General features: G+C 39.2%; 1 protein-coding gene across 1 annotated transcript; it reads left to right on the top strand.

Moving 5' to 3' along the window:
* The first annotated feature begins 1,275 nt into the window (after positions 1-1,275).
* On the top strand, positions 1,276-10,979 carry Hn (phenylalanine hydroxylase). The gene is made up of 6 exons (XM_034983546.2): positions 1,276-1,452; positions 6,956-7,259; positions 7,657-8,016; positions 8,714-8,976; positions 9,658-9,887; positions 10,348-10,979. The coding sequence occupies exons 1-6, from the start codon at positions 1,405-1,407 to the stop codon at positions 10,502-10,504; spliced, it is 1,362 nt and encodes a 453-aa protein (XP_034839437.1). The 5' UTR covers positions 1,276-1,404; the 3' UTR covers positions 10,505-10,979.
* The last annotated feature ends 1,269 nt before the right edge of the window (positions 10,980-12,248 follow it).

Raw genomic sequence — 12,248 nt, 5'->3', positions numbered from 1 at the left:
CCTCTCACCTGCACGCAAAGCACTGGCATCAGAGCTTTAAAGCTCCTATAGATTCACAAACTTGCAATTACATCCTGTGGTCGGCAGCTGACTTAAATGCAACTGATATCATAATATTATACAGAATACCAATCTCATCCGACAGGCCTCACATTCGCACGCAAAGCATATTATTGTCATTAGAACTTTAAAGCTCCTGTACACTTACCAATTTGCAATTACATTCGCGGTCGGCAGCTGATTTCGTTCCATCTGATTTGTCTACAGAATACTTACTGAAAGAAACCGTAGTGACCTGATTATTTAAGACATCCCTGATTTGATTTGCAGATTTCGTAACGATATTTTCTTCATAGAATTCCAAATAAGAGCTTAGGTTGCAAACTCTAAATTTAGCCCTTGTTCTAACTACTTACTTATATGCTAGCACTTTATAATTCATGACTCTGTATGCCTGAAGATTTGCCGGCAAGTCAATCTGAACCAGACCCGTCTGAATTATTTATTATTTACTAGTTAAAACGATAGATAGACGTCCACACCTGGACATAGGTCTCTTGAATGGACATCCACATACCACGTTCTTACGCCGCCTAGATCCGACAGCTTCCTGCAACTGGTTTGATGTCAACTACCCAACAAGTGGAGTGTGATTGCGCTTTGAGGAGCATCGTAGCCATTCCAGAACGTTGGAATCCAACCACTTTCGCCTCATCAAACTATGTGCTCTGCCCATTTCCACTAATAAGCTTCGTAACCCATTGGGCTATGTCAGACACTCTGATTTTCTACGGATTTCTACGGATATCCTTAGTTCTGATTTTATAACTCCGAGCATAGCTAACTCTATCGTCCGCTGAGTGACTCTGAACTTTCTTAAAAGACTTTACCTCTATATTCCCCAAAACGCGGTAGGTATTTCAATGCAAAAGTGTCGGGACCTTATTGTAAAATTATCACTAAGTAATACAGGTTTCTCACATATCCAGGACGCAATTAAACAAGTTTGACTGTATAAGAAACCACACTGACACTCTAACTACAAGCCCTATGATTAAGTGTGCATCATCAAAAATCATATAAGTATACCTAATCTAACTATTATCCTTGTAAAAGATCCAATTTCCTTGTTCCAGACTCTGATCTTTCTTAAAAGACTTTACCTCTATTATGGGTAGATCATTCGGTAAGCCCGTGGTTGAGATGTTGGTATATCTGTAGATGGTTTAAAAGAACATAATATAAGTGTTGCTTGTCGTTCGAGTTCGTTTCTTATAACGCGAAGCTCTGTCCGGTCACAGCGCTATTCGAGGTCTACGTTTCTAAAAAAATATTCACAGAAGATTTTTCATAGAAAATATTAATTAATTTTCGGGTTTTGTGTTATAATTATTTTTAGAGAAAATGGAGATGCTTTCACCCAGACAGGAGGAGTTACTGTCGAAAGATAAGGTAAAATAAATGTTTGAAAAATTTTGGCTGGCGATTGTTATTTTCTTTTATTTTTGTGCATGCTCTAGACTACTCAAGAGTACCCAAACAAGTTACAGTTCTTGCAATTCACGAAGGCGAGTGACTCATGCTTGTGTTTAAGTCATATCGGTATAAGTAACGCACACTGAATGTGTGCGTTTGCGAGCGCTTGCCCGCGACTGATTGGTCCGATATGCACGCACACTTACGCAATGCCCGCGTATCCGACGTTACTACAAGTAAAGTCCACTCGCCTTCGTGAATTGCAAGGAGTGTAAAACAAATGTACGTTGTTTTTCTGGTATGATTTATTTTGTGACTAAAATAAATCAAATTTAATTTAAATATATATATATATATATATATATATATATATATATATATATATGTATATGTATATATATATATATGAATATTATTTATAAATAATGGATATCACTCACGATAGTTTAAACGCTACGCATACCTAATACTCAATTTTACCAAGAATATTTTACTTACAAGAATATTTATATATTGGATGATATTTTTTTTCATAGGCACAAGAAAAATTCAATGAAATTAGTTATGAAACATACTCGCTTATTATTCTAGTGCGTGTAAAAACGGGCAAATGGTTTATGGCGATTTTATATAATATATCAGGCTTATTTTTTATGCGAACAACTTGAACTCATTACCTATACCTAGTTACACCAGTCTTGAACATGCAGGTCTAGGTACTTACCTACCTACTTTCTATGCAGTACGTCTAGGCACGTAAGGGCTCCCGAGACGTTCAAGTGGCTTGATGGCAAGCCGCAACGTTGTTTTGTTTTGCTTGCTCAAGGGGTTCATTAGCAAGTCGTCCCATTCGCAGCTCGTCCCGTTCGCGTCTCGTCCCATTCGCAGCTCGTTCCGTTCGCATCTCGTCCCATTCGCAACTCGCACTGTTCTTAGCTCTAGGCTAGGTAAGGTTAACTAACTAGCGCGCGGTTGTGTCTACTGACACTGACTTACGTCGAACGTCACGTCTAGTAAAATATAAAATTGCATCAATCTCGGCCAAGCCCGTAAATGCTTGACTCAAGAATCAAGCAAACATTGAAAACGTTCAATATGCTTGGCTCAAGCAAAAACCTAAGTATTTATTTATTTATTCAGATACAAGTTAGCCCTTGACTGCAATCTCACCTGGTGGTAAGTGAAGATGCAGTCTAAGATGGGAGCGGGCTAACCTGGAAGGGGTATGGCAGTTTTATTAAGCCCATGCCCCTTTTATTTTTACACGGCATCGTACCGGAACGCTAAATCGCTTAGCGGCACGGCTTGTGTTTGCTATCAAAACGATTGACTGTCTCGGAAGGCCTTTATAATATGAAACACGTAAATTAGAAAGGGAATGAGCCGGCTATGGGTTGATCATGATAGTTTGTTTAAGATTCCAATATGACAAACACCTGATCGCGGAAATGAACTCGTAGTTAGAGGTGCGTGCCCGGGATCGAATTCCCGACCTCCGATTAGAAGGCGTACGTCCTAACCACTAGGCTATCACAGCTTCTTACTATTACTATTTGGTACTAAATATTTATCAAGTAGATACCTTCATTTGTCGTGTTAAATACGATTTATCAAATACGCTGTATATAATAGCTGTATAATATGTAGTTACACAGGTATGATTTTATTGAATTGTCATAAAAGGATAATATATTTGCAACAATGCGGAAAACCTGGCATATAATTCAAATACCTATAGGCAGTATGCACCTATTCTGATTTCAACGTTTTGTGCTAAGTGCTTACAACCAGTTTTTGTGCCCTTTTTTAGGTATATCAAGAAAAAACCGGCCAAGTGCGAGTCAGGCTCGCGCAACGAGGGTTCCGTGCTACAGTTGTATTTTTTCGACATTGTGCACGATTACTCTAAAACTATGACGCATAAAAATATATAAAAATCTGTTTTAGAAGACACAGGTGAAGCCCTTTCATATGATACCCCACTAGATGTAGCTACCTTACTACGAAAATTGAAAATAGTAATTATTTATTAGTTCATGACCACAATTTTTTTTTTTGTGTGATGTAACCACAAATACACGGTTTTCAGATTTTTCCTCTGTAGGTTTATTGACAGACAAACAGACAGACAGACAGACAACAGAGTGATCCTATAAGGGTTCCGTTTTTCCTTATGAGGTACGGAACCCTAAAAACAACAAAAAAACTCAATACCTACTCAAATGTGGGTGAAATAAACCAATATCAGAGTGACCTATGTCACGGTCTAATACATAACTACATATATACTCGTCGTATATAAGTAGGTAGGTACATCAATTTAACAGAATAGAATAGAATGTTTTTTACTCATGTAAACTTTTTACAAGTACTTATGAATAGTCAGGTAGTTTTAATTTACCATATACAATAATTTACAATATTTAGAAGAAAAATTTACCATAATTTACAATAATTAGAAGAAATTTTTTTTACATAAAAACAGACCACTAAAAATTAATATCTACGTCTTGGCGGGAGCACTCCCGTACCCCTGATCTTCGAAAGAATATATCCTACACTCAAAGTGATCAATGCCGCTATTGCTTGGCTGAATCGTTAGTCTTAGCCATTGAGCTAAATAAGCGCCAGCTCTTGGGTCACCTGACGTGGATAAGCTTTTAGAATAGAATAGAATAGATTTTTATTCAAGTAAACTTTTATAAGTGCTTTTGAATCGTCAACTAGTTTAATTTACCACTGGTTCGGAATGCCATTCCTACCGAGAAGAACCAGCAAGGAACTTTTGGGACACAACAGCTATCGTGTCGATTAACTTGGGCCCTACACCGAGGTGAGGTGCTGTTGGGCCCAGCAGAGTGTCAAACGCAAGTGCCGAAAATATGTAGTCCGTACTCCTGTCTCCTATACCTAATTGATTAATACCAGGCCGGGGTAACTTGGTCACTTTTGCACTTAAAATAAAAATATAGCTAAGGCACGCCCCTTCTACGGCTCTCACGTAACTCTATCTCTCATGAGATATTACATGCGATAGAAAGAGAGCACTCAATTAAATTTTAGGCCGCAGTGCTGTGTGAGTTAAATTGCATTTGATTGCGTCATAACATGAGTCGCTTCTTAGAGTTCCGTACCCGAAGGGTGCAAACGTCCATCCGTCTGCCTGTCTGTCTGCCAGCGGGCTGTATCTCGTGAACCGTTATAGGGAGAGAGTTGAAATTTTCACAGAATATGTAGAGCTATTGCCAGTAATACGATAACAAAAATAATAAAAAATTCAAAATGGCCGCCTTGAAAAAAAAATCACGTCGACGTCACGACCACTTAAGCAATTTACTGCAATACCCAGGAATATCTGAAAATTTCAGCAATGTTTTGCGAAATAATTGCTCCAGATTGCTCCACTATATTATGGCCATACGCGGTCGTGACTAGACTAAATTGCCTGGAATTGCAGAATTTCAATTGCTCGTGTAAGCGTACCTACCTATAGAGTAGGTAAGTTTTTAGTATTTGTTTATTACTTTATGATGACAGAATAATAATGTTCGACACGATGTTATATTAATTTATATAACCTATGATCTCGGCCGGGCCAATAATATAAAACGAAGCCATCGACGCCTCTTAAATTATCAGATTCTTAACAAGTCGTAAATATTGTCATTTTATCGACAACATGTCGTCATTGTCTTTTAAAATGGCGCAGATGCGATCGGCCATCGACATCAACATGTCCCGGGGTTATCGATAACTCAAAACATAACCTGAATATGTTCCATATCGTGTTTCTACTAGCTTTATTACCAACCTAGCTTATGCCCTCGACTTTGTCTGCGTGGACTGCACAAATTTCAAACCCCAGTTTTACCCCCTTAATTTTCTGAAATCCATTCTTAGCTGGTGTCTACATCATAATAGCTATCTGCATGCCAAATTTCAGCCTGACCCGTCCAGTAGTTTGAGCTGTGCGTTGATAGGTCAGTCAGTCAGGTTGGTTTCTACACGGCATCGCGATCGTACCGGAACGCTAAATCGCTGGGTGGCATGGCTTTGCCGGTAGGGCGGTAACTATCCACGGCCGAAGCCTCCCACCAGACCAGACCAGGCATTTAGATATTATAAATTTCCAAACCCCTGCCAGGAATATCACCCGGGAAGGATTGTTGGTTTAATAAAAACTGCCATACCCCTTCCAGGTTCGCCCGCATCCAGCTTAGATTGCATCATCACTTACCACCTGGTGAGATTGCAGTCAAGGGCTAACTTATATCTGAATAAAAAAAAGTTTGGGCCAGAATGTTTTTGTCGGTATTTTTTATTTCACGCAACTATATTATAACCTTTTAACTTTAGCTTAGCTCTTTGAGCTTATATCGAAGCTCTTAATATGTCAGGGCTTGCTTGGCCAGGTCATGGTTCGGAAAGTAAATTCTACTGAGAAGAACTGGGAAGAAACTCAAAAGGAACTCTATAAAAAGCAACATGTTTTTTCAATCTATTTCAATTTTTAAAATCTTGTAGACAACCAATAAAACCAATAAAGACAATTGCTTCCATAAAATTGGTCATAACCTTGATTTAACATTTCATATTTAATTGAACTCATGTAGGTACCTACATCATGGAAAATATTTGATGAAGTCTAATTGTATGTAAGTCAATCATCACACCAGCGTATTTAGGTATATCTAGGTAGGTTTTAGGTACGTCTAGACTACCTAACATAATGGGACTAGACCGCCAGGAAGCCAGGCTTGTACCTATTTACTCGATTAGTGGAATATTGGGGCTGATTCTCTTGTACACAATCTCTAAACTATTAAAAAGATTTTTATTTATTGTCATTCGTTTTTTATCGTGCAAAATGTCAAAAAATACGACTTTAGTACCTAGGTACGGAATCCTCGGTGCACGAGTCTGACTCGCACATGGTCGGTTTTTGAGTCTAAATTTTAACGTAAAAGCTTTTAACGATTTAAGAAGGACCTAGACAGTTCACTCAGAATAAATTTATGTCAGTCTAGAGCCCCACTTTTTACTAAGGTCAGTTTTAAAATATGGCTCCACCAAGTGACTCTTCAAAAAGCTCTCGACGGCAGTCGAAGCTACTTGGCTAAGTCTTGAATAAGTAATTTTGCTGAAGCTTCCTCAAGATGCAGTGTAACTTAAACTTAAGAAAATACTTAGGTAGGTATAATAGTTTTTTGGGTTCCGTACCTCAAAAGGAAAAAAGGAACCCTTATAGGATCACTTTGTTGTCTGTCTGTTTGTCAGTCAAGGGCTTTACCTATGCATTCTAAAACAGAATTATTTTTAGTTTTATGCATCATAGTTTTTGAATTACCGTAAAAAATGTCGAAAAAAGACGTCGTTACGCGAGCCTGACTCGCACTTGGCTGGTTTTTTTGTCATAGTTCAACTTTTTTCTTTGACTTGGTCCTGGGTCCTTAATTTCAACTGCGTATTTTGTTTCCAGAGCAAGTTGACCCAAGATGGCAACTACGTGGCCGAAGGATCCATGGCCAGCAAATCAACATGGCTCCTCTTTTCCCCTACATCTCCTGACCAAGCAGGTTCCCTGGCTAAGTTCCTCAGCATCTTCTCCTCTCATGGCGTGAACCTCAGCCACATCGAGTCCAGGTCCTCAGCCAGAAGACCAGGGTACGAGTTCATGGTGGAATGTGAGCATGGATCTGGCGATTTTGGTGCGGCTTTGGACGAATTGAAAACTATTGCTGGATATTTAAACGTCATTTCGAGAGATTACAAGGACAACATTTGTGAGTTTTCAGGACTTTACCATAATTAAAATGATGATTGTTTTACATCATTTGTTGATACCGACAAAACGTCACATAGGTATGAGTGACAGAGACAACGCTCTACGAAGCCAAAATCTCTTTCTAAAGGTAGGTACAATATTTCCTGCCAGCTACTTTACACCTTTGCGAATATTATCTATGGAGAACTCTCACACATGCAATTTTCCTTACGGCATTTTTCTTTACTATCAAAGCAAGTGATAATTAATAATAATTGGTTAAAATGCACATAACTCCATAAAACAGAGGTGCATGACTAGGGTCAAAACCTCGACTCCTGAAAATTTAACTACACTTACTGCAATAATTACGGCTTCGGTATGCAAGTAAAATATGTTTTGATTATTTTTTACAGCCACCGTACCATGGTTCCCCCGACGTATCCGAGATCTAGACCGATTCGCCAACCAGATCCTGTCTTACGGTTCTGAACTAGACTCCGACCACCCTGGCTTCACTGACGCGGAGTACCGTGCTAGAAGGAAGTACTTCGCAGACATTGCCTACAACTACAAGCATGGCCAACCGTTACCTCATGTGGATTATACAAAAGATGAAATCGCTACTTGGGGCACAGTGTTTCAAAAGTTGACTGAACTGTACCCGACTCACGCTTGTAAAGAGCATAACCACGTGTTCCCTTTGTTGATTGAAAATTGTGGATACAGGGAGGATAATATTCCCCAGTTGGAAGATGTCTCTAACTTCCTAAAAGGTGCGTACACATATAATTTGCCTCCAGCTAGTTGGGAGTCTTTCAAAGTTTGGACCCCCTTTTCGGCGTCCATGTTTCCAGCCACGTATTACTTCAGTACCTTCAAAGCAAGCAAGTGTGCTACATTTTAGATCTTATCATTGCTTTCTAAAGCAAGGTTGCAAGTGCAAACCTATTCCGTAATTAAAAAAGAAGTCCAGAGTAACAAGATAACATTCATAATTGAACTATCTCCACCTGAGACCTGGGTTAATCTCCATACCCTTTTCTCAAAATCGATAAGATGAATTCGTATTTTCTAAGCTGACTGATTCGGATTCACTCCGGTGCACCCAAAAATTCCTTCCAAAGAGAATATTTCAATTTACAATACCTTTGTTGTAATGAAAAAGCGCTCTTCTGACTGTCTACATTATCAACACATGCGCTAAGTTAATTTACTCACTATTTACCGACAAAGCTGTGGTGCTAACCTATAAAGTATTCCGGCACGATACCACATAGAAAGTAAGTAGACCAACCAAGTGAGCTTAATAGAAACTACCATACTTCTTCTAGACCCGCTTCAATGTTAGACTGCATTATTACTTACACCAGGTGAGATCGCAGCCAAGATCTAACTGGTATGAGAATAAAAACATCACCCACCGCACTAGAGTCTTCATTCCTTATGCCAGCTGTTCTTTTTTGTTCGCAGATTGTACAGGATTTACTCTTAGGCCGGTAGCTGGCCTGCTCTCTTCCCGGGACTTTCTTGCAGGGCTGGCTTTCCGGGTGTTCCACAGCACGCAGTACATCCGACACCACTCGCGGCCGCTCTACACGCCGGAGCCCGACGTGTGCCACGAGCTGCTAGGACATGCGCCGTTATTCGCTGACCCAGCGTTTGCGCAGTTCTCGCAGGAAATTGGGCTCGCTTCGTTGGGAGCGCCTGATGATTTTATTGAAAAACTCGCCACGGTATGATATGCAAAAATTTCTGGTTCATCATATTCATAATCAACCCTTCGCCGGTCTACTACTAAGCACGAGTCTCTTCTCAGAATGAGAAGGGGTAAGGCCAGAGTCCACACTTCGCCACGCTGGTCAAGTGTGGATAGGCAGACTTCACACACCTTTAAGAACATTTTGAAAAGATCTCTCAGGCAAGCAGTTTTCCTTACGATGTATTCCCTCACCACTCGCGACCGCTCTACACGCCGGAGCCCGACGTGTGTCATGAGCTGCTAGGACATGCGCTTTTATTCGCTGACCCAGCATTTGCGCAGTTCCCGCAGGAAATCGGCCTCGCTTCGTTGGGAGCGCTTGATAATTATACTTATTGAAAAACTCGCTAGTATGCTAGGCAAAAATTTATTTCTACATATATAAATAGTTTTCTAATTGACAAGCCTAAATGACAGTATGTATAGGTATAAACTTTTCCCATGTTAGTGAGATCGGGTGTAAAGGTACAGTACAGCACAATATTAAAGGACCTGCGATTTTTAAATGCTTTACTTTAAAATTACTAATGGGTCTTTAAAAATGTCAACGCCTTTGTGCAATTTGGTTCATGGTATGGTTCATGGCCTTGATTTTTTATCTTCATAATGTAGGCTCAGATTCATGTTTTTCTGCATAGAATCGTTCCTTTTTTAGTGTTTTTGGTTCACCGTGGAGTTCGGTCTATGTCGGCAAGAGGGGCAGCTAAAAGCCTTTGGAGCTGGCCTCCTTTCGTCGTTCGGCGAGCTGCAGTACTGCCTCTCAGACAAACCCGAGCTGAGAGAGTTCGAGCCCAACATCACGGGGGATCAGAAGTATCCTATCACGGACTATCAGCCAGTATACTTCGTCGCCAATAGCTTTGAGAGTGCCAAAGAGAAAATGATGTAAGTTGTGTTTCTTCTTTTGTATATTAAAAAATCGGTCAAGTGCGACCTGACTGACCTGACATGTGCTGACTCGCACATGCACGCACGGTTACACAATGCCCTTGTATACGACGTAACTACAAGTAAAGTTCACTCGCCATCGTGAATTGCAAGAACTGTAACAAATATTATAACAAATAAAAAGTAAATAAACCCCAGTCGCGAGCAAGCGCTCGCAAACGCACACATTTAGGTAGGTAGGTACTGTTACCTTACTTACACCGATACGACTTAAACACAAGCATGAGCCACTGGCCTTCGTGAAATGCAAAAACTATACCAAGTTTAAAAATTATTATTTGACATTATATTCTTTAAATAATATTATATAACATTTCATATATAATATATATAACATTTCATATTATACAGACGCCCTTAAAGCTTTGAAATCATTCTTCAACCATTTGTTTTCCAGAAAATTCGCTCAAACGATACCTCGAGAGTTCGGCGTGAGATACAACCCCTACACACAGAGTATTGACATCCTCGACTCCCCGAGACAGATGACTGACCTGCTCAAACAAATCCATACGGAAATGGAACTGCTACTTAGCACAATGGAAAAGCTGTAGTGTCCTGAAGAATTCCTTTGTTTCCTAGGTTTCATCTTCTATCAGCATCTCAACCCATCGCCGGGCATAATGAACCACGCTGGCCAAGTGTGGATTGGCAGACTGGATTGGATCCGCACTTGGCCAGTGTGGTAAACTATGGCCAAACCCTTTTTATTCTGAGAGCTCATTAGTGGACCGGTGATGGGTTGATGATGATGATGACATAAAATATTACTCATAGAAATATAAGTCAAACCAAGTAAAAATAATAATATTACTAGCTGATGCCCGCAACTTCGTCCGCGTGGAATTAGGTTTTTTAAAAACCATGTGGGAACTCTTTGATTTTCCGGGATAAAAAGTCGCCTATGTTTTTGTCGCCACTCTCCAGGTATTTATCTATACCCATGCAAAAATCACGTTAATCCGTTGCACCGTTGCGACGTGATTGAAGGACAAACCAACAAGCTAACAAACCAACAAACAAACACACTTTCGCATTTATAATAAGGGTACCAACTGAGGTGTAAATCATTAAGAGCCCGCGCAGACAGAAAAGCGTTCAGCGTTCACCTTTCAACTCCCGTTCGTTCGGTCAGACTTCTTGGAGTTCTTAACGCACACAGAAGGAGGTCAACTGCGTTCCATTTTCGCTACAGAAGTTGTATGTGAAACATGTATTTCAATAGTTCATTTTCCTTAGACGAGGCGTTGCTTTTGTGGAGGCTAGAAGAGTCGAGAAAAAAAAAGAGAATTGAGAATTCTTTTTCCTGAATTGCTTGAAGATGAAGAACGATTTTTATCTACTTTCGAATGTCAATAAATAGCTTCAATGGATAACATAATTATATAAAAAGTGAAATAGAAAACAAGATTGGTCGAGACCAATAATTAATCTATGATTGGTATCTAGTTTTCTATTTCACTTCTCTGGAGAAACGCTATTCGAAACACGTTCTTTGTGTTTTTGGGAATAAACCGCAAGACCGTTCACTCGGACGGTTTGCGAGGCACTATAACGTTACAGAATACAGATGTTACAAAGAACGCGGAAAGCAGAACGCAGAACTCTGAACGGCTGAACGCTTGCTGTCTGCGCGGGCTCTTATGTTTGTTGCTTAATTTTTATATTTGCTATCGAATAATATTGTATTGTACACTCGCGAGAAAATAATAATTGAATTGAATAATTTAAATTTTAAAAAAATGACTGCCCACGAGTTTCGTACAACTGGATTTTTCCTTTTTTAATTAAATGTGTTAACAAAATTTTCTTCTGAAAATACCTTAAGACCTAATTTTACCAAGCATTTAACCCGCCCCGTTCAGTTAAACACTGTAATGCTATCCCGTTTCGGCAGATGACATTTACGCGATTTTCAAAAAGGAGAGATACAAGGAATGTTAACTAAACCATGATTAATTTGCTTGGTGAAATCAGACATAAACCTTGGTTAACACTAGTTATGGCAAAGTCCTTTTTCGTGTATCTACCAGTCGTATTATTCTCGTGAGTTTATATTATTATTTTAGTTTTATAAATTGTAAAATAAGTGTCATAAACTCGTTATTTAAGATTTAAGTGAGTTATAATATAATTAAATAATAAATAATATAATCATTATATCTAATTGTTTGATAAATAAAAACGTTTGGTTAAAAAAAAACACCATCGTAACCAACATAATATAATTAATAATAATTTGTACAGAATAAACCAAGTAGGTACCTAGTACTCGTTTGAATAATATAACTATATCTA

This window comes from Maniola hyperantus, chromosome Z (genome assembly GCF_902806685.2).
Source record: "Maniola hyperantus chromosome Z, iAphHyp1.2, whole genome shotgun sequence".
In the NCBI taxonomy this organism is placed as follows: Eukaryota; Metazoa; Arthropoda; class Insecta; order Lepidoptera; family Nymphalidae; genus Maniola; species Maniola hyperantus.
Note: the sequence above shows the minus strand (reverse complement) of the source record. Positions and strands in the feature narration are given on the sequence as shown.

What these genes read in the sequence shown, in the direction of transcription:
- Hn (XM_034983546.2), top strand. Translation starts at nt 1,405, where the DNA reads ATGGAGATGCTTTCACCCAGACAGGAGGAGTTACTGTCGAAAGATAAG. An exon ending in AGTTACTGTCGAAAGATAAG is followed by an intron (nt 1,453 to 6,955) that starts GTAAAATAAATG and finishes TTTTGTTTCCAG; the next exon opens with AGCAAGTTGACCCAAGATGG. An exon ending in AGTGCCAAAGAGAAAATGAT is followed by an intron (nt 9,888 to 10,347) that starts GTAAGTTGTGTT and finishes TTTGTTTTCCAG; the next exon opens with AAAATTCGCTCAAACGATAC.